This window comes from Manihot esculenta, chromosome 18 (assembly GCF_001659605.2).
Source record: "Manihot esculenta cultivar AM560-2 chromosome 18, M.esculenta_v8, whole genome shotgun sequence".
In the NCBI taxonomy this organism is placed as follows: Eukaryota; Viridiplantae; Streptophyta; class Magnoliopsida; order Malpighiales; family Euphorbiaceae; genus Manihot; species Manihot esculenta.
The window spans coordinates 3,422,220-3,445,624 of NC_035178.2; the positions used below are offsets into that span (position 1 = coordinate 3,422,220).

A 23,405-nucleotide genomic window follows, 5' to 3' on the forward strand; every position below is an offset into this window, starting at 1 on the left:
ACAACATCTCTAATGGAAAAAAAAGAAAAAAAAGAAAGGAAAAAGAGAAACAAAGTGGAGGTAAGCCAACAGAGATATCATACCCCACAAGTGAAAGAAGAAAAAAGAAAGTAGAGAAAGAAAAAAACAGCTTTATAGGGAATAAGGAGAAGGGTTGGATACTCTAGTATAATAAAGTCACTCTTCCATTAATTTTTGAATGTTCATTTTCAAATCTAAATGTACATTTTTATCCAAAGTCTTTATAAAAGAGAAAGGAAAAGAAAAGGGAAATGGACAGGCATTGACAGGAATCAGATGGAGTAGCTAGGGATTTGCGGTGGAAGTGGAAGTGGAGGTGGAATAATAGAGAGCAGATAGTTATAATCATGGGGGAAGCATATTCACTTTCCTCTTTGTCATCACTTTCTAAGGCATGATTAGATAAAAGTTTATCATTCTTCTCTCTTCCCTTCAACAAAAGCATCACTTTTGTCACCATAATAAAAAAGCCAGCTTCCTTCCCAAGCCTTCTACGTTGCTAATTACTTTTAAATCCAATTTCCTTTTTCATCTTTCTCGGCTTATTGGCTTAACCTTTTTCATTAATTGAGCTATTGGAGCTTCATATTTAAGCAACTTGACTTCTCTACATGGTGGGTTATCAGTGGACAATGACTGTTCAGCAACTTCATTACACAATACAACTGCTCTTATTTAATTTGTCTATTTTTGAAACCTTAATTGGCTGAGGTTCCAGACATTAATTATGGTTTACGACGTGCAATTTTCTTTCCAATTATGTCTGCAATTATATATGCAAGTGGTGATATCTCCGATGTTTTAACCCAACCATTAATCTTATTCAGCAATCATCAGCATCTTTGAGAAAGAAAGGGAAGAGTGCTTCAATGATTATTTATTAGGCCACAATGAACCTCTTCTCTAATAGTGACTCTCTACAAGTAGAGGATAAGGCATTATTAATTATTAGATTTCAAGCCAAGTGAAAATGATATATAACTAAAATCATTGACTGTTAGGATATTACTAGGAAAGTTGCTCCTTTATATCTCGGAAAAGTAGGATTTGTAATTGGGTTAAATACCCAGTTTTGTCTGGTTCTTGCTAGCTTCATGTACTTGATTGACCTAGAACTTGGCCCAATTCAACTTGCTACTGCCCTTTAAGCCATTAGCCCATGCAAATAGAATGTGGAATTCCTCTCATCTACACTTGCATAATCCTCTCGTCTTCAGCCGAAAAATAAAAATAAAAAATCCTCTCATCTACGCTTGCATGCTTTTTTTCCCCACCGTCGATTCTGGTTTGAACTTTTTAACAGTGTACTATTGCACTTTATATATGATAATTTATTACTAATTTTACATAATATATTTTCTGAGATACTGTACTCTTTTTCATATCATATAGCATTTTTTTATTTTTATATATTTTTTAATATAAAATTAATAATAACTAAATGTACTTAATAAAATGTAATATTGTAGTCATTGGACGAGGATTAGAACAATAATGAACACAACTTACAGTTTTTTTAGGGTTTTGGAATGCAAAGATGGCTTCATAGAGAAGCCTTTTTAAGGCGATTTATATATTCCCTTTTCACAGTGATTGGAATGAATTGGCTAATGCCGGGGTCTACAAATCTGAGTCAATTGTCGGAGATGGGTGCAACTTTTTGGACCTGGTACTTGGAAATTGCCAAGAGAAGTTGTCAATTGAATTGCCAAGGACGTAGAAATTAAATCTCAAAACTACCATCGGCTTCATAAACACATGGGCTCATTCATTGGTACGTTTCTTATGCTATTTACGCAAACAATGACTTAAATTAGCATTTAGCAAGCAAACGGAAGCCACACTTGAATTCCTCGACCAGTTACCACTTTACACATTGCACGTACGCGTAAATGTTTGAGAAAAAGAAAATGCTTTTCTACGAGAACGAAGGTATGCTTAAGTTTACAGTAGAAAATCATACACGTTTCCTTGACTAATTCACAGAATGAAAAATCTGAAAAAAGATAAAGATACCATTTATCATCATAACATGCTGAATGATTAAACATAATAAAGAGAACCGTTAGAAGGAAGCCCAGGATATTCTTACAATATGTTCCAGTGTATGACTTAGAAGGAAGCACAGGAAACTTCTTACAATATTTTCAAGTGTACAACTTAGGTTTTAAATTCAATAAAAAAAACATTAATGAAATCTAATATAATTAGTAAATGAAACTTAATATAATTTTAATTAATATATCAATTACTATTTTTTTTAACAATTGAATCCAACCAAGTAATTGGACACATGTACACAAGTGTATAACAGATTGAGCAATTTTTTTTTTTTTTTTTATCAAATTGAGCTAATAATTCGCGTAAATGGCATATACTCAAATTTACCATGAGAGCTCCATCAGATACATTCATACATATAAAAAAAAAAATTCCAGCTATTATTTTATTTTATTTTTTTGTATAACTTCAATTACTTTGAAGTAACTTTCATCACTTGCCTATTGTCATATCTTTGCACTATAAAGTAGCCGCTGCACATCAGTCTATTTGAAGGAGTTCGACAATGAAAAGCAGCTATAAATATTCCTTTTAAAATCATATTTCAAACTATGCTTGTAACAACACAAGGCAAGAAAACACATAAACCAAGCAATCACTAACTTTTATATACGTGTGTGTGATTTTAATTTAGTTGCCAATAAAAAATAGTCTTATAATTTGTTTAGTCAGATCCATTTTTATTCTATTCCACGTTACTGTTTTTAAAATTATAGTAAGCCAATCTTCAGACTACAACTCTTGCAAACACAGCATAGGCCATAATAGCACGCAGCTTCAACCGTTATTCCACCAACAAGGCAAAGCACATTCCAAGCTAGCATGTATTGTCGTTGCACAGAACATTTACAACAGAAACTACAACATATAACTGAAAAGGGGTTATTGAAAAAGATCCCACTTGAAAATCTTGAACATTCTAAGGCTTCTTTTATTATTGACCATACAAGTGATCGTATAATCTCACTGGGTGAGGACCTCCTACCAATAGTATATTATGTTCTTCCCAGATTTTGTGGATAAATGCATACAATAAAAATTTCTAGATGGTCCCATGAAGAGTTAAGGGATCTGCACACAAATATGCAACTCACTAGGAAATGTTTGATGCAAAAGCACAATTAGTGGAAGAAAAACAATCAGCAGCACAAGTGATAAGAGATCACCAAAATGACGTAAGTAATATTAGCATAACAAAAGGCCTTTCACATATATAGATATAGACATACATCCTACTACATATAGACTTCCATGGCAACAAACTTAGACTGACACAGGGGACAAAAACTAAGCTTACTTTCACAATCTCTACATAGGCAGAGATGCTTACAAGGTATCAGAAGCATGCAGACCTCATTGACTCTGCAAACCTTACAGGTCATCAATTCTTTCATGTCCTTGTTCTCCTTGGAAAGCAGATGAAAATCAATGGCACGACCATTACAGCACGAAGCAGTATCATCCACCTCACTGTCTCCACACCCTTCTTTACTGTCTCTACTTTGAGCATATACTTGCTGAAGATTAAATTTGAGGGCATTTATCACATTTTCATTGTATCTAGCACGTTGCTGCCAAGCACCTGCTTCCCCAGATAATTGTTCCATTTGTTCCTCAAGTTCCATATTCCTCTTGTTAATGCTCTCTACCTCTGCTTCTTTTTCACGAAGCTTTTGAAGAACTTTTTCTTCCACAAGTGAGATAGTTTGAAGTTGGTTTGCCTGAACCTTCTCTAGGATAGTTTGCCGCAATTGTTCACCCTACCATAAAGGCAAGAAAATGATCATTACTTCAATAATGTATCAATAAACAAATTACTTAAAAAAAGAGCCCTCTTGTCTAACTGTCTTAATGCTAAGAATGGGGAGTAGAGGAGAAAAGAAAGGAGAAACATACATATAGACATTGTCCAACAAACTTAGAAAATTAGAGGAAAACAGCTGTAATGGGTGCCTTATACTAGTATTCTGTGACTAAGAATGAAAGAGCTGCATATAATATAACTTTACAATAGATTGGTTTGCCAACTATGCAGAAAAGCTGCCAGCCAGCCACTACAATACCATGCTTTGGTTGATTCAGAAGAGTTGATTTTTGTTTTCTCCATGATGTCTCTAGTGTAACATTAACTATTTTCAAGTTGTTCAGTGTGATGCAACAACTTTTTTTTTTTTTGGTAAAAAAAAGTTACATGTGTATAAAAGAAGACTAATTTCACATATCAAAATTTACTTTTATCCAACCATAGTTTCCTTTCATTAATATCAGAAAATTTTATAAAGAAAGCTGACAAGTGTACCAGATTAAGAAAAGCTAGAAAACTTTCACGCAGCTAAGAACATTAGTTTAACCCACTTCCTAGTTCATACTGTCACGAGACCATTCAAACAAGAAAATTTTGAAATAAGCTAAAGGTCTTCATATTCATCGCTGACATTAATGCTCAGTGTAAAAGAAAAAAGCATCTCCAACAAACACTACCATAAAACACCACATATAAAGTTTGCAACTCTACTAAGAAAGTCATAAACAATCATCAGAATTGAGGGTTTAATGCAACGACACCAGCAGAACTATTGACCAGTGCAAAGATTTTCCAAAAAAAGGATAATATTTTGATGACAAACTTCCCAAATTAGCTATTTGCATTTTGGCAAAGAACCTAGTTAATTTAATATAGTCCAAAATTAGTTCTTCATATTAGCAATTTGCACGCATGCGTGAGGTAAAATCTGTTCATAAAGTTTTATTTACATTATGCAAATTTAGCAACATAATTACACAAACACCACATTAATCATGAAAGGAATTCCAAGAAATATAGCATCTTTATCTAACATGTAAAAGGTATCAGAAAAATGATACAGGGACAGATCAACTTATTGGAAGTCAGAACCATTTTATCCAAGAGCAAGTTTCAGCAGTTACATGATATAATAGTCAGATTAAAAAAAAGGCATAGTAACATGGAAAATCCATATACAAAGTTGCAAAAGTTACAAATAACAGCAAGTTTGCGCAACATGTGTACCCCATTAGTATAGTAAACACTTTTATAACAAAAATGTAACTGAAAAATCTTCCAACAAACTTGGAAACTAAGAACATTAAAGGCACATATAAAAACAAAATAAAGAGCAGCTAGGTTGCAAATTAAGATAGCAACACTGCTGATGAGAATGAGTGACAGGTAAATCACTATAGAAACATGGAAACAAGAATCAAACTTATCCCCCAATTATGTTAACAACGCAGTTCAATCCTACACACAAATACCTGAACTTTGAGGAATCTATCAATGTCTGCATCCTGTCGCTGAAATTCCCCGTCGATATCATCACCAATTAGTGAAATCAAAGTGGAGTCACCAGAAGATGAAACACGAGTATTGTCAAGGGACAAGCCTAACCCAGTTGAAACAGACCGTGCTTGAAAGAAATCAACCGACGAAATCTGTGAATTATTCTCCAAAAAATCTTGCTCCTTCAACTTCTTTCTCTTTGGTTCCGGCCCATAATTCCATTGCAAATCAACTCCCCCATCACTGCCGTCAGCCACAGGAACTGGACCCGGTGCAAACCCCACTACATGAACTAGAAGAAGACGAACAGAGAAAAAAGAGTACAAATAATTTATTTAAAATGATTTAAGATAATGCCATAGCTAGCTAAACATAAGGGTTAAACAAAAAGTGGAAGTTTGAGCTTGGTTTAGCTAAGGAACAAGTCATAACTTAACTACTTAACAAAGAATCCTCTATTAAACAGGCTCTGGGTTCCAAGCTAGTAAATGGAAAGACAAAAACAAAGGCAGAGAGAAAGAAAAGGGGAGGCAAAAATAAAAACTTACAAGGAGATGGTATGTAGGGAGGATGCTGAGACTGATCTTGCAAATTAGCTGCGCTGTAATAAACAGGCGGATAAGTCTGGCCATCGATTGAGTACAAATTTCTACAGACACAAGCGAAAATCTTGTGGTAAATGAAGTTGGAATCCATGAATATATGTGAAGTTGTTAGGGTTTTGAAGGAAATGAACATCAAAAATTTTGCCTTCTGAAGATTAACGTACCTCATGTTCTTAGATTGCTGTTGTTGTTGAGGTTGGTAGTGTTGTTGAAATTGGTTGTGAGGTAGAGCCATAGAGAAATTCCCACGACAGAGGGAGGGAGCAATGGAGCTAATGTTTATTAAATGAGACTGGCTACGAGGCGGCCTATGGCAGAGATTCTTTACATTTTCCTCAAGGTCCCTACTTTGTTGTAAATTTATGCTCCAACGCCGAAACTTTTCCTAAATTACTAATTTGGCGCTTTCAGTTTCTGTTTGTGATCGTTTATATCTAGAAACTGGGCTGGGCCCAACCTATATACCTCTCTTCGGCCTCTCGTCTCTCGGACCTCATACACCAGAGGGTATAAAATCTATGACACTATTATCATTTGCGAAGTCTTTTTTTCTTTAAGAAAAAAACAAACGAATTTGATATTTTTTATCATTTTAAAAAAATAACAACCTCGATAATTCGTTTATTATATGAAAAATCTTTTAAAAGTAAACTTTAATAAATTTAAAATTTAAAAGTTATGCACTTGCTGATCAATTCAGTGAATGTTGTTACTCTGGTTTTTTCCATCTAAGAATAAGCAGGAGATAATCACGACGAAGAACTGAAAGCAAATTAGATAATACAATTGTTAAAGTCCGATGGAAGACAAAACATAATAACCATTAATTATTAATTTCCGGATAAATCGGATCAAACTTCTAACAAGTTTAAATATGAGTAACCAATCAAAAAAAAAAAAAAAAAAAAAGGAAAAATGGCAATATTCCTTCTCTTTCGGAGCACAAGCTTCATGAACCCATATATTTAGAACTGATGGTCAAAGGTCAAAGATGCTGACACGTGATGCGCAGGGAACGCTGAATCACTGATAATGTTATTGGATTGGTTTTTAGCAGAAAGAAGTAAATTCTGAATCAGTAAAATATAAAGAAAAGGCATCGCGCTTTGGAGGTTGCATTAACTAAGGCAGGCAAACCGGCAAGGGTGGTAGTGATCCTTATTCCTGGTATCCCATTTGCAATTGCATGTGATTCCCTCTTCCCTACCTTCACATTTTCTTTCATAATTCATAAAACATATATAGCCTCTTGGATCGATCTCTGCTGCAACCCATGGCTCTTTCAACTCTTAAACTCATTATTCTTTCTCTTTCCATACTGTGTGTGGTTGCTGAAGCCCAGCTTGAATGGCCATCTTCGACTTCAACGATGCGTTTCCACGATGAGATGAGTGGTAGTGAAAGTGAAGACGAATACGATGAGAGATGGAGTGGTGAAGGGAGAGCTCTGCATGTGAAAGCAAAGCACTATGACATATCGTATGGTGCTCTGTCTGCAAATAGATTGCCTTGCCCACCTCGATCAGGGAGGTCTTACTATACTCACAATTGTTTCAGAGTGAGAGCGCCCGTTAACCCTTACACCAGGGGCTGCACTTCTATTACTCATTGCAGGAGATAATTTTGCTTCCGTTTAGTGTTTGGGTTGGGCTTATGGTGCGTTGAAATGTCTCGGGTCTCAACTCTCAGTGGATTATGTTTCGGGCCTTCCTTCGGCTATAGGTTCTGATTCAAGGCTTCCTTTATTTTTCATTTTTAGCTTTTATTTTGTTATTTAATGATTATTACGTTCTTTTAAAGCGTTTGTAACGCTCACCTTGCATTGGTCGACTTATTATTATCCAAGGAAAAGTACCTCATCCACCAAAACATGTTCTTTATTTATTGGCTAAAATCATGTTCTTGATTCCATTCTCATTTTATTTGCTTATGAAAATGAAATGTATTTGTCGCATTATAAAAGGCTTGAATTTCAAAGCTTAAGTTGCCCTCAATTTAACAGTTTTCCATATATTTACTCAATGCATTGTTTTTTTTTTTGTTTTAAACTGTTAATAGAAGATTATTATAATAGTAAAATATGAGATCTCTTAAATTTATTTAATTGCACTTATCACCGAATTAAATTAGTGTGTACTCCGTTTGTTATTGTGAAATTATTTTTAATAATTATTTTCTTTATTATTTATATTTACTATCTATAAATAAATTTATTAATTACAATAAAAATACATTTAATAAAAATGCAAGTGGCAGCTGCATAAAGGAACCACGTTTATCTAACATAATTGAAGACAAAGGAATTAAAAATTTCTGATTTCATAACCCATCCTAATTTCCGAGTAATGCAACATTAATTCTTGAGTTATTTGGCATGTGCAAAAGATTAAAATGCTTGCTCTGTCAGGGACAATCAGACAACCAAACAAAAGATGCATTTCAGTAAACACTTCCAAAATGTTCCATCCGGCGAGAATCTGACATGCTTATGATAAGTATGGCGGTCAGTCATACAAGAACTGGTTTGGCATTTCTCTGGATCTGTAGCCAGATCTGTAATTATACTCTCAAATCTTTTTAATCCTTTGAAATTAAAAATTTTATAAAAATTTAATTACATTGATTTTTTAAAATACAAAAGTTCAATTTTTTATTTCAATTATTTTTAATTTTAAAAACTTATATTTAAAAAAAAAAAGAAAATTTACATAATTTTACATGAATTTTTTTTATATATAAAATTAATCATAACAAATGAAAAATAATTGCTCTCTATCCATCCTCCCTTCCAAAGTCCCTGTGGAGGTCTGGAAATAAGCTTGATCTTTAACTTTGAGACTTCTAGAGGAAAGCATACTCTTTGAGGAAGGCTTTCCTGGTTTTCAATTTTGGGTTTCAGTAGTTGGAGTTAGCATATAGCAATTCTTAATTTTTGGCTTCACATTTTACATAGTCAAATCAAATACTTTAACAACTAATAGATAAGATCAACCATTGATCACCAGTTGCAGAAAATTTTAATAACTTGATGAATGATATTATTACATTACATTACATGGATGAGACTAACAAGTACAAATTCACAAAGAATAAGTCAAATGATACTAATTTGGCAAATAGTTTCTTATTTAACATTAATAAATAAAATATATGTAATGTATATTGAAAAGAAATGAAATAAAAGTTATCACTCACAATCACATGTCACAACCGAATCAATCCAGCCTGTTTCCACGCTCTACGGGCACTTGGGCAGCCAAAAAGTCTAAACCATATTCCTTCCATTCCTTGCCCATGCACTTTCAAAGCTGCCCGCTTAGCTTAGCTGTTTCTCATTTCCACGAAAAGAAACAAACAATAACTAAAGGGGAAAATTAAAAATGTAAAATTCATCATCTTGATGCGGCTGCTCTGCTAATATCATCAACTAATCATATGTGCAAGATTTCTTGAGCGATATTGGGCTATTGAGCTTCTTTGCATCAAAAGTAACATCACATTCGATTCTTTTGTAGAATTTGGGCTTAACCAGTTTTCCCAAAACGTTAGCTCTTGATCTCACAATGAAGTTCAATTTCAGTGGCACTGGCAATGTAGCCGTCCCCGTTGAACTGCTGAGACCTGCTCCACTTCCATACAGAGGGATTTTATTGCTCATTACAGATATTGCCACTGATCTTTGGCTTTTCCTTGATTGGTAAAATTTCTTTAGCTGCAATACCCATTTCACCAAATTACAGAATTCAGTATTTTGATTTAAACGCAGTGAAAAGAATTGTCCGAGGATCTCACAGACTTACGTTTCCTGAGGCTATGGTGATCTCAGAATAGGACAGATCTACAGGTGTAGATGTTACATGGACTCCGAAAAATGTTCCTGTGTTACGATAGATCATCTTCACTGTGGAGTTGACTGTGATCATATCAGTTGCTACTCCTGTGGAATCTGAGCCCGCTTGGATGCTGAACTGCTCAAAGGTTATACTCTGCAAACAAATAAAGCAAAATTAACCAAATACCATCTGAAGAAATCAGGTGAACATTTCATATTAAACATTAAATTTTGATAAAAGCAACTACCTTCATTGTAATCTTGGGCTTCTGCGGCTTGCTGGCACCCCAGAGAATTAAAGAGAACATAGAAAACAGAACAAAGAAACCCAACACAAAAATAAGAAAATAGCAGCGACGAGGAAGACCCCTTTCACGCTCTTCATCTTCCAGAAGTCCCTCTTCTTCAATCACCATACACTCCTTCCATTGCTTCTGTCCCTTTCCCTGACCGCCTCTCGACGCATCATTAGGATTGATCTTCCGGGATCCGGGTTTCAACGACCCAGAAAACCTGCTGGAAGAGGACTCACGAGAGTGGCGACCAACGGAAGAGTGAGAATGAGGTGGAGATCCGGCGGGGCTAAGCACCGGGGTGGAATGGAAAGATGTGGCCGTTTTCTCCCCATCATGAGAGTCCCGTGATGGACTCTGTACGTAGTACACCGGGCGGCGGGGAGATCTAGTGGGAGAAGATGGTGCGAGGCTGGTGACTTCGGAGTCTGTCTTGGCGTGCATCTTGGTGGTGTTTGTCAAAATTCCCAATCGAACCCCCCAAAAAAGAAGAGCACAGCCGCTATAATCTTAAATCAGCTGTCATACACCCGAGTTAATTAAAAAAATGGGTTTTTGCAGTTTGAGTAGAGAGGGTGATGGAGACTTCCTTATGGGAATTATGGGGTTTGTCTGTCAACTGACGATTGGCTGTTGTGTTTGTGTACTACTGCGTGGATTGTTTTATTTAAAAGAAAAAAGAAAAGGTCGATAAGGGAGAAGATGGTATAACGCGTGGAATGTTTTATAGGTTACAGTTCAGAGTGAATTTATTCGAATCAGGAAGAAGCGAGGAACTCGTTACTAGACAACCGGGTTACAGTTGGCACCTCGCCACATTTCTACCATTATTTGACTGCTCAAGGAAAGTGGCGTCTAGATTTTTTTATGTTTTTAATTTCAAATGATAGAATATACCTATTTTTTCTTTAATCCCTTATTTCGTATTAATAATTTTGTTAAAAATAAATTTAAATGTAATTTTATAAAATTATTTATAATTTTATTTTCATAAATAATTAAAAATTTTAAATTAAAAAATTTAAACTTTTATTCTAAATAAAAATTTTATAAAAAAATTTAATTAAATTAAATATTTCAAACGAAAAATAAGTCAGTTTAATTCCCTTTTATGTGTGAATCAGGTAAAATTATAAACTAAACAGCAAATTAAATATTCGTTTATTTTCACCGGAAAAATAATTATTCTATTTATTTTTTAATTATAATGTCACTTATGCACGTTTTCACTTGGATAAAATAAATATATAACTAAATAAAAGGGAGGTGCTACTGTTATTCACAAATTTTAATCAACCACTCTAGTCTACGGACTTGCGCGGTATTTAGTAATACTGTTTAGTATTTAAATTGAATTAAAATATTAATTTTTATTATTTATTATTTAATAATTATTATTATATAATAATATAAAATGATTAAACTAATAAATATTAGAAAATTATTTTCATTAAAACTTAATAATTAATAATTGTTAATTGTTAATTTTTTTATATTTATATTTATACTTTTTAGAAATTTATATTTTGTATTACCATTTTATATTTAATAGTTAATTTAATATTTATTTTATACTTAAATATTACTATTTTTAACAGTATATAAACAATTAATTATTAATAATTAAAATTTAATGGTTTAACTGCTAATAAATCAACTAATAATTATTAAAATATCTAACAACTATTGAAATTGGAACATGGGCTGTGTAGATTGAAAAATTTTACGCTATGCTCACTGGAATTTAAGACCAAATTGAAACTTCAAACGATTAAATGCAGTGAATTTTTCAAAAGAATAATCACTGTTAGTTATATTAGATTTTTAAGAAATTTATATATTAATCAATATTTTAAAATATTAAAATCACTTTTATGAAAAATATAAAATTATTTAGTTTTTTAAATAATCAATTTATTTATAATTTTAATTAAATAAATTAAATATTATATATATATAAACATATAATTAAATTATAAAAACTAAATAATATAAAATTTAAGGTTGATAACTGTTTATCTGACATAAAAATTAAATAATTTATTTTTTATAAATATAAAAATATATTAATTAAATAGTTTTGAAATATAAATAAACTATTCAATTTCTAAATTTTCTTTTTTAAAAAATTAAATTATGATGGTAGCAATTTTTTTCTTTCTCTTTGTAAATGTAAAATTTAATTTAATTTAATTTTTTTTATTTCAAAAAATATATTTAATATTGGGTAAAGTGTAATTTAGTCTCTCTGGTTTAGTGAAATGTAACCTTTCGTCCTTCTGTTTTAAAAGACCTTTAATTTAGTCACTGTAATTTTTAAAAACTATGCAATTAGTCCCTCCCGTTAGATTTTCAGTTAAATCACCGTTAATTTTAGTTAAAAAGACTAAAATACCCATCCTCTCTCCTTCCTCTTCCTCTTCTTCTTCTTCTCTTCTCCTTCCCGATCTCCTTTCTTCTTCTTCTTCTTCTTCTTCTCTTTTCCGATCTCCTTCTTCTTCTTCTTTTTCGATCGAAAATCTTGATTTTCCATCTTCAATCATCACACCTCTGTCTATATTAACCTTGAGGAGCTCACACATATTGCTCTGTTTCGATTTGCACTGTGCACATTCCTTGCATTCGCCTGTGAATATAGGCAGGACGTGATCGCCTGGTTCGAGTTCTGTCACACCCTCACCAACACTCTCCACAATCCTTAAACCCCCCCCCCCCAGAAAAAAAAGATAAAAATGTGAACATGTGCTCGGATCAGACACATGAAATACTCATGGCAGAGGTTTACATACCCTCCAGCCTCATGACCAAAAATTCTATGAAACAAAGTGCTCTGTCCCTGCCAGCGTAGATAAAACAAGAATCATTGTGTGAGAGATCAAGAATGGATAATTTGTTCAGAGCATAAATCTGGGGTGGAATCGTCCCAGTGAGTGCATTACAACTCAAATTCAAAGCAATATCAAGACCTTCAATATCAAAAAGTTCCACTGGGATCATGCCAGATAGTGCATTGCTACTAAGATCAAGAAGTTGAAGGCTCAAACAATGGCCAAGAGAGGAAAGGATTGCTCTAAACAGAGAGTTCTTGTTGAGGATGAGTCTGTTGAGTGAACTAAGTTTGCCAAAACCACTTGGAATTTCACCCACAAATTGATTTACAGAAAGATCCAATACCTCAAGCCTTGTCAAAGAAGATAAAGAGCTAGGTAGAGTGCCTCGAAGGGTATTGTTGCTTAAGTTCAGCATCTGCAGCTCATTGCAATTGCCAATTTCTGCTGGCAGCGTTCCACCAATATGGTTTTCAGACAAGTCGAGGAAACTGAGGTTTTTCAGGAGCCCGATTCCTTTTGGAATTTCTCCACTGATTCTGTTATTAACAAGCCGAAGACGAATAAGAGAGACACAGTTTCCCACCTCAGGAGGAATCGAACCGAAAATGTCGTTAGCAATTAAGAGAAGCTTTGTCAGGTTCTGAAGCTGAAACAGGCTTGGAGGTAAGCTACCAGTAAGTGAATTTTGTGACAAATCTAACGCTTTAAATCCCCAAACCTCTCTTTCTCTCTCTCTAAAATGATTCTTATCTTAAAACTCAACCCAGCACAGCTTCCTTTGCAAATAAGCAAGAACAAGAGAGAAACCAACAAAAACAAGAAAGATTAAAGATTTTCAACCACTTCACCATCTTCACCTCGGGGTTCTGTTCTTGCTTCATCTTTTTGGTCTTTGTTTATTTGAATAGATTCTTGGTAGAGTACTGGGTTGCAGAAGAAGAAGAGGAAGGAGAGAGATCGGAAAAGAGAAGAAGAAGAAGAAGAAGAAGAAGAAGAAGAAGAAGAAAAAGAAGAAGAAGGAGATGGGGAAGGAGAAGAAGAAGAAGAAGAAGAGGAAGAGGAAGGAGAGAGAATGGGTATTTTAGTCTTTTTAATTAAAATTAACGGTGATTTAACTGAAAATCTAACGGGAGGGACTAATGTTATAGTTTTTAAAAATCACAGGGACTAAATTGAAAGTTTTTTAAAACAGAGGGACGAAAGGTTATATTTCACTAAACCAGAGGGACTAAATTACACTTTACCCTTTAATATTTTAGGCAGAAAATTTTTCAAAATATGGAAAATAGGAAAAATAAATTTGAATTGAGAATGTGGCATACTGAGCCAATAGCTTTGGGCCGACAACTAACAATAGGATAGAAGAAAAAGTGAAATGGGCCTCACTCCAATTTTGTTAACAAAATTGTTCTTTTTTTTTTGGCCGGATGTTACTAACATCCGGCGGGTGTGTAATTATTATACTGAATGATTTCTCTGATTTTGATCGTGAAATTATAAAATAATCAAATAAGCTGTGGAATTATACTCTTTGTTGCTTCCTAATTTTCCCCCCTTTGGCAGGTGTGTGAGATTGAGTTCCATCCACTACTACTTAGCTGAGTGAAGGATAATTTTATTCAATATTTATTTATTTGGTTAAAATATAAAGGTTAGGTGCATCTTCTAAGACCCAAGTGTACTCCAAGATGAGCTTGTGACAGCTATAGGACTCTTGACCACACGTTTAGCGTCGGAATCAACCCAGCTAAGATAACCAAAAATTACATCCTCTTCAATCTTTCTTGGACCTTCTATGACAAGTTTGTAACTCAGCTTCTCGTTCTTGGCTTTGAACTCCAACTTACTAGGTGTAACACTAATATTAAATCCTTTCATTGGTGTCAAATTTGCAGTATAAGTTGATATTCCCTCTCCCACATTGGTTACCGTCCTGTGAAACTCTTGGGCAGTGATCAAATTGGATTCAGAGTCTCTTGCATGAACAATCGTTAGAAGGTGACTTCGTAATAATTTGGATCTGCTCTTTGGTGAAATTTAATGCACAGAGCAGGTTCACATAATCAGTTGAGTTCACGTAGTAAATGAGACCAGGGTCTAGCGCCTTGTTGGGATTAATTTGGCCTGCTCCCATATCTGTTTTGTTATTTTAATAAATAAAAATATAAATATTTACCATTTTTAACATTTATGTTTTAACCTTAAAATCTTAACAATAAAATCAATTATTTCACACTCATTTTAATTTTAATCAATAAAATTATATTTATTTTATATTTATAGTATATAATATTAAATAAACATTTATTACAAATAAATTTTTACTATATAAAATATTTCATATAAATATTATATATTAAAATATTTTATTAAAGGTTTATATTCACTATTATAAACTATTATGTATTTTTAACATATAAAAAATTATATTTTATATTAATAAATATAAAATAAAATAAAATATTATATATTTTATTATATAAATTCATTTTATTATAATTTTCATATGGTAACCACGTTTTTTATATGTTATTTGAAATATTCAATATTTTTATTTTACTCTTAATTTATTATTTGATTCAATAAAAAAATATTAATAATATTAAATAAAATAAAATATTATATATTTATACTATAATTTTTTATATTTTAAATTTTATAAAAATGAGAATCAAAAAATAAATAACAAAATTAATAAAAAAATATTCTTAAAAAATATATTTTAAAAATTATTTTATTAGACGAATAAAATTTTAAACATTATATTGTAATTTTTATAATTTTTCGTCGATTTAATTCTTATAGGTATAATTGATATCAAATGAAAAAAATTTTAATTTTGTTATCTAATATTTAAAATTTTATATATAAATATAAACTAACTTAAATTTTTTTATTTTATAAATTTTTTAAGAAATAATTTTTGTGAACTAATAATTTTTTAGTTAAAATTAATTAAAATAAATAATTAAAGTTGAGATAATTATAAAAAAATTATTTTTATTGTTTAAAATTAGAATATAAATATAAAAAATATGTTTTATTTTTAAATCATTTTTAAAATTTTTATAATTTAAATAAGAGAATTAATAAAAAAATAATAAAATTAAAATTTTATTGTAAATGGGAATATAATATACGTGTCATTGTATGAAATATTCGTGTGGTTTCGATTTCACTCCCATATACAGTGTGAACTCAATTGTTGTGGCCCACAAATATTTTTTCTCTCTAATATATTGTATTTTAAATCTTATTACAAAGAACATATTTCGAAAAAAACAAAAAACTACAGACAATGGAGATCTCTTCCAAAACATCAATAACATAGTTATATAATATTTTAATTAACATAAAAATTTAAAAAATATATAAAATAGTAAATGATGTTATAAAATAAAAAAAAAAAAATATGATGTAAGTTGAGACGGTGAGAAAGATATTCTTTCTCTTATATTTTTTTTTCTTTTATCTGTTAATGATGTTTAACGGGTTCTCTATTACGGTGTCACATATTTTTGTCATTCAAATTCGTATATACGAATATATCAGAGTCTCTTTCTATGCCATACGACTATTTAATTTATGCGGCACACATGCAAGTAGAGTTGTGAAATGATTGGATCAGTTATTCTCTCTTATATCACGTTATCTAAGTTTACAATGGACCCTATCTATCTCACGCATTCAGATTATGGATTAAAATGATAGACCGGTCAATTTAAGGAGGGTTTGAAGGATTTTTGATATGTACTCCTTGTGTAAATTCGATTTCAGGAGAGAAAATCTAATGGTCATAAGTAAATAATTTTATAATTTATAAAAATAAAATGTGATTTAGTAAAATATAATATTTATTATATTTTATTAGATAAGACTTATTTAGTATCGAAAAATACATGAATAATTATTAAAAAAATTAAATTGACAGTTGAATACATGACACCAATTAGATTTATATCCGTATATTTTTCTTTAGAATATAAACTTATAAATTTATAAGCGAATAATATCATATATATTTGATTTAAATTAATTTAATAAGCAATTAAAATTTTGAATAATTATATGTTTAATAAAATAATCCTTACAAAAAATTGATAAATAGTTTATATATATTTATTAATAAACAATAATTTTGAGTATGCAAATATCTATACTGAAGTTGTAGGAGATAAATGTATATTTTTATATAACAAAAAGAGGATCATATCATTTTTAATAGTTTTATAATTGTGCAACTTTAATTTTTAAATCGTTTTTTTATTTATAAATATTTTTCTATAATCTATGATATATAAAAAATGAAAAGAAGGGAGAGAATAATGAGATTAATAAATAAAATTAATATGAAATTTTATTATAATTTAGAAAATGTTTAATTTTAATTGGTTTGTTTAGTTTTCTATTTAAATATAGATTATATTTTAAAGAATATGATTGTTATTTTAAATTTTATTAATTTAATTAAAATATAAATTAGTTCAAATAGAATATAAAGTATTTTCTTTAATAACCCTAAAATTTAATTAATATTGCATATGAAACTGAGGAATCCTAATTAAGGAAAAAAAACCGGCCAACAGTCTTTCTTATATTTGGAATTTAATAGTTATATTATGTAAAAATTAGAATTAACTGTTGTAAATATATTAAAAATCTTAAATAAATTTGGCAATTGCATGTGACTCAAAAAAAATTCATCCCATTTCTATTTTTATAATTACACTCTATTTTTTTATAATTTATCAATTAAACTTTACACTTTTAATTTATATCATATCATTAAATTTTTCATTAAAAATTAATGAAATTACTACGTTATTGCTATGATATGTCAATAAAATTCAAAGTATAATTAATTATAATTTAAAATGTCAGAATTTAATTACCATATCAATATACTATGTTAGTGAAGTTCGAAGTATAATTAATTATAATTTAAAATATCAGAATTTAATTGATAAATTTTTAAAATTTAAAATTTAATTGAAAATTTTTTTAAAAATTTAAGTTTTTTAAATTATTTCTCTTAAAATAAAAATTTATAATATTAAAAAATTATTTACATTATTATTATTATAAATTTTTTAATTTTATCAGTAATTTAATATTATAAATTTATTATCGTAATTAAAAAATTATAATCAATAATATATATTAATTACATTTTATAATATATGATGTGATTGAAAAATAAAATTATACTTGATTAAACCTAAAAAAAAATATAAGATGGTGGTAGGTGCTTCAACCCTCATAATGTATAATGGATAAAAAATTTATTTAAAACTTTAGTGTAAAAGATAAAATTGATTTAAAAGTATATTTCATGCTATTTATTTTTTAGAATATAAAATAATAAATAATTATAACTATTTTTTAATATAATATTTTTTTTTTACTTTCAACTATATTATTAATTTTTATTTTTTAAAATTATAATAATAATTAGCGTGATTTAATTCAAAATAAAATTAATATACTAAATTATTGATAAAATTAAAATATCTATAATAATGCTAAAAATTATTTTTTTAATATTATTAATTTTAATTTTAAGAGAAATAATTAAAAAATCTTAATTTTTAAAAAAATTTATAATTGTATCTTAAATTTTAAAATTTATCAATTAAATCTTGATTTTTTAAGTTATAATTAATTATATTTTAAATTTCGCTACGTCCCAAAATAGTGTCGTAAGTTAACGTGTTAGATGAAATGGAAATTCTATGAATTTTTAATAGAAAATTTAATGACAGGATATGATTGAAATGAAAATAAAAGTGTTAAATTTAATTGACTAATTATAAAAATATTAAATTTAATTGACGGATTATAAAAAAATAATGGGCAATTGTAAAAATGAAAAAAAAAAGAATTCTTTTGCCATTAACTCAATATATTATATTAAATTTAATATCATATGTACTTTAGGGTTAATTTTAATAAAAAATTAAATTTATTTAAAATTTTAAATATAACATAATATATATTGATATGATATAATATTCACTTAAAATAAAATTATCAACTATTACCATTAAATAGAATCACATTATAAGAACTTAATAAACTGACATACAGTTACAAAAATTTTGTTCATAAAAAAGAAGATCAGATACCGTAACATTTAGTATATCATCAAAACTGTTTTTTCTTTAATTGAGCGAGTTTTGATAGAAAATTACCGTTAACGGATACAGTCAATAAACGCGAAATGCAATATTTATTAATAGATACTAGTCAAATTTTTAGGAGATGTGACAACTAACTTCACTTTTTTATAATATAAAATTAATAATTACAGAATTTAAAATACACATTTTTATATAATTATTTTTTAATTTAAAATTATTTATTACACTCGTTATTTTTTTGCAAATAACTAATTTAAATATCAAAATAGCTATTACAAGCACCAATTACTTTATTTTTTTTATAAATTGATGGATTGCAATGTAAATTTATTTTAACCATATCATATATTATTTATGATATTAAATTATATATTATTCATGATATTAAAATATTAAATAAGTTTAATAAAAGATTAAATTTTTGTAATGATGCTTATTGAAATAACATATTTAATATTAAATAAAAATTGAAAATTATTACTATAATAACAAATTCACATTTTTATAAAATTATAAATAAAATAAATGGAGGGACCACTGCGTTTGTGTTTGTATACAATTATAAGCAAATGTATGTGAATGACGAGGCTAGGAAAATGTTTGCTGGCGGAGACGAGAGAAAGGGGAGGCCGCAAAGGGGCCACCGTCAGCCGTCCAGGACAAGAACCCTTCGTAATTTTCAAACACCAACATTCTAAAATCTAAATTTTAGTATTCGATTCTCATCCATGTATATTTGTCTGTTTAATTTTCAATTTTATGTTTTTATTAAAAAATGTATCAATACAGTAATCACAGTACACAAACTATTTGATTTGCTTTGGCATAGGCCTGACCATTGGTTACTGGCTTGGTCCGAGTTGCTTCTGATCAAAATCCGGCAGCTTCAGGTTTTATTAGATAATGAATTACAACCCAGCTAATAGGTTACAATTCTAACAAAGTTTCAATTTTAGTTCGGTTTAATTTCAGTTATGATTTTAATTTTTAATTTTGTTTATTGCAACTCATTAAATATGATGCTCATTAAAGTATTCACCCTTTTATTTAAAATAATTTAATTTAATTTAATTTTAACTCTAATCAATTATTTACTGTTTTTATTTAAATTTAGTTTAATAATTTTTTTTAAAATAGAGATTAAGGATTGAAAAAATGAAATCTGAAATCTCTCAAATTTACTCAGATGTATTTACTATCAAATTAGATTCACACAAATTTAATTCAGTAATTAAATAGAAAGATTAAATCAGCTCGTATAAATTAAATTATTTATTTGAATCATAAATTTAATTGTATTTATTTAAAAAAATTAAATTAGGATGGTAGTAATTTATTCTTTCTTCCTATATATATATAAAAATTTAATTTAATATATATTTATTTATTTTTGCAATAGGCAGAAAATTTTCAAAATATGGAACGTAGGAAAAATAAATTTGAATTGTGAATGTGGCATAATGAGCCAATAGCTTTGGGCCGTTCACCAAAAATAGGATAGAAGGAAAAAAATGAAATGGGCCTCACTCCAATTTTGTTGCCAAAGTTGTTTGTTAATTCTCTATGCAGAGCTTAAAATGATGAATTAAGCTGTAGAATTAATTATATGTTCATTGCTTCCTAATTTTTCCCCCTTTGGCAGTGTTGTGCGAGACTGAGATATATGCTTCGTAATTTCTCCATCCACTACTACTTAAAGTAAAGGATAATTTTATTCAACATTGGATAACATTTAATTATCTGGTTAAAATATACAAAGTTAGATGAATCTTCTAAGACCCAAGTGTATCCAAGAGCAGGCTTGTGACAGCTATAGGACTCTTGACCACATGTTTAGCTTTAGAATCAACCCAGCTAAGATAACCAAAAATTATATCCTCTTCAATCTGTCTTGGACCTTGTATGACCAGTTTGTAACTCAGCTTCTCATTCTTGGCTTTGAACTCCAGCTTACTAGGAGTAACACTAATATTTAATCCTTTCATGGGTGTCAAATTTGCAGTATAAGTTGACATTCCCTCTCCCACATTGGTTACCATCCTGTGGAACTCTTGGTTAGTGGTCAAATTGGATTCAGAGTCTCTAGCATTAAAGTAGGCAAGAAATGAAGGGTAGTTAAGGTCCAAGGATGGAGAGGAACAATCGTTAGAAGGTGACTTCGTGATAATTTGGATCTGCTTTTTGGTGAAATTTAATGCACAGAGCAAGTTCACATAATCAGTTGAGTTCACGTCATAAATGAGCCCAGGATCTAGCGCCTTGTTGGGGTTAATTTGGCCTGCTCCCATATCTAAAGGAGTGGCTGGCTGGTTTGCATAGCCAATATCTTTGATAGGGCCAGGTGTGTGATCTATGGTATCAGCAGTCGTCATCATCGCTGATCTGATAGCTGCAGGGCTCCAATTTGGGTGTGCCTTCTTCAAGAGTGCAGCTACTCCTGCTGCGTGCGGGCAAGCCATGGATGTCCCAGACTCTAGGTTGAAGTTACTGAATATTCCATTGGCATTGATCCGTTCCACTAAAATATTTTCAGGCCATGCAGCTAAGATTAGAGAGCCTGGAGCCATAATGTCAGGCTTCAACACGGATGGACAGCTTAGGGATGGTCCTCTTGAGCTGTAGCTAGTAAGACTTGGACCTATTTTAATATCCAGATTTGTTTTCTTGAATTCCATGTTTGCTTGTGGTTTGGAACTACTGTTGATGTAACTTTTGATGGTTTCTCCATCTTTTGGATTTATAAATATTGCTGGAAATTGGGTCGGGATGAAGGATTCAAGGTCTATGAAGTTGGTTATGAAAATAGCTCCAGTGGCATTTGCAATGCCGATGTTTTCAAATTGGTCCTCTAGGCTAGTGTTCCCCTCTTCACAGACAATAATATTTTGCTTAGCATCAATCAAGCCTCGCAGATCGAAACATTCGCCCTTGAAAACAATTGGGATTTGGATAGAAGAGAAATTTCCTGGATAGAGAGCTACGCCAGTGACTGAAATTCCATTTCGAAGTGTCAAAACACCATCAAATTCACGATCTATGGTTCCAGCAGCAACAGTTAACACCCAAGGTGTGCCATTGTGAAGTGACCCACGGAAAGGTCCATCATTTCCGGCAGATGTTGATACAAATATATTTTGTTCTATGGCTGCAAATGTAGCCAAGGCAACTGGGTCTTCATACAAAGCAAACCCATTCAATCCCAGTGAAATGGATAATACATCTACCCCATCAATGATTGCTTGATCAATGGCAGCAATTATATCAGATATATAAGAGCCTTCTTCCCACAGGGCCTTGTACATGGCTACATGGGCCCGTGGAGCCACTCCACTGGCGGTCCCCGGAGCATAGCCGAAGTATGAAGCGCCTTCGACAAAATTTCCAGCTGCAGTGCTCGAGGTGTGGGTCCCGTGGCCAACAGTGTCGCGTGTAGAATTCATAGAAAGAGTGATGTTGGGATTTTTAGCAAATAGAGCTTTGTTGAAAAAGCGAGCTCCAATGAGTTTATTGTTACATAAAGAGGAGTTGAATTGGACGCCATTTTCACATTTTCCTTTCCACCTTTTTGGAATTTTAGAAATTCCTTTGTCGCTATAGCTCTCACTTTCAGGCCAAACACCAGTATCCACCACCCCAATAATAACATCTTCACCATAATTCGACACGTTCCATGCTCCAGAATTCAAACTAAGGCCCAAAAAAGAGGGTGAACGGGTAGTGTCGTGTTTTACAGGCAGATCTTTGATTGAAGAAATATACCCAGGAGAGTTTTTCAAGGTCTCAAGCTCATCAGAAGAGAGATGAGCACTAAAACCACTGATGACATGAGTATAAGTATAGAGAAGCTTTGAAGAAGAAGCAGTAACGGTGGTGCTTCTGGCTTTAGAGACTGCAAATACAGAAGAAAGAGTGGCCAGATGCCATGTATGCTGGCTAGAGAAGGCTTTGGGCCTGGCTGATATATCCATGAAGACTATATAATTGTCTGTTTGCGAGGAGACAGTAGTCAATGAAAGACAGCAGAATAGAATGAAAATGTAAGGCGAAGCCATAGATTTGAGCAGTGGGATTTTCTGCACGATTAATATTGCGAAGTTGTGCAAGTTTATATAGAGAATTAACAAGTGAATGGAGAATTTTTAGCTATATATAATATATATATATTGTGTCCACTAGCTATCTTGGTTCTTCATTCCACTAGCCCACAATTTTATTTTTGTTTTAAATTTTTTACCAAGCACTAGTCCTCAAGTTGTCATGCCGCACTAAGGATTTTGATATGGACAGCCTTTATTAAACCAACGCTCTGTTTGCTAGGATA

General features: G+C 30.9%; 5 protein-coding genes across 5 annotated transcripts; 1 reads left to right on the forward strand and 4 right to left on the reverse strand.

Annotated features, from left to right (window-relative positions):
- Positions 1–3,244: 3,244 nt before the first annotated feature.
- LOC110606851 (probable BOI-related E3 ubiquitin-protein ligase 2) lies at positions 3,245–6,313 on the reverse strand. The gene is made up of 4 exons (XM_021745836.2): positions 6,153–6,313; positions 5,932–6,032; positions 5,359–5,675; positions 3,245–3,842 (listed from the first exon to the last, which is right to left on the reverse strand). Exons 1-4 carry the CDS (start codon positions 6,221–6,223, stop codon positions 3,318–3,320), a joined length of 1,014 nt encoding a protein of 337 aa, XP_021601528.2. The 5' UTR covers positions 6,224–6,313; the 3' UTR covers positions 3,245–3,317.
- Positions 6,314–6,927: 614 nt separating this feature from the next.
- LOC122722543 (protein RALF-like 34) lies at positions 6,928–7,718 on the forward strand. Its single transcript, XM_043953639.1, has one exon. The coding sequence runs from the start codon at positions 7,262–7,264 to the stop codon at positions 7,607–7,609; it is 348 nt and encodes a 115-aa protein (XP_043809574.1). The 5' UTR covers positions 6,928–7,261; the 3' UTR covers positions 7,610–7,718.
- Positions 7,719–8,993: 1,275 nt separating this feature from the next.
- On the reverse strand, positions 8,994–10,828 carry LOC122722542. Its single transcript, XM_043953638.1, has 3 exons — positions 10,069–10,828; positions 9,789–9,974; positions 8,994–9,700 (listed from the first exon to the last, which is right to left on the reverse strand). Exons 1-3 carry the CDS (start codon positions 10,555–10,557, stop codon positions 9,416–9,418), a joined length of 960 nt encoding a protein of 319 aa, XP_043809573.1. The 5' UTR covers positions 10,558–10,828; the 3' UTR covers positions 8,994–9,415.
- A 2,160-nt stretch (positions 10,829–12,988) lies between these two features.
- LOC122722515 (LRR receptor-like serine/threonine-protein kinase RGI2) lies at positions 12,989–14,822 on the reverse strand. The gene is made up of 4 exons (XM_043953516.1): positions 14,627–14,822; positions 13,663–13,720; positions 13,080–13,612; positions 12,989–13,020 (listed from the first exon to the last, which is right to left on the reverse strand). Exons 1-4 carry the CDS (start codon positions 14,820–14,822, stop codon positions 12,989–12,991), a joined length of 819 nt encoding a protein of 272 aa, XP_043809451.1.
- Positions 14,823–20,777: 5,955 nt separating this feature from the next.
- LOC110606123 (subtilisin-like protease SBT1.9) lies at positions 20,778–23,188 on the reverse strand. Its single transcript, XM_021744885.2, has one exon. The coding sequence runs from the start codon at positions 23,134–23,136 to the stop codon at positions 20,857–20,859; it is 2,280 nt and encodes a 759-aa protein (XP_021600577.1). The 5' UTR covers positions 23,137–23,188; the 3' UTR covers positions 20,778–20,856.
- Positions 23,189–23,405: the final 217 nt, after the last annotated feature.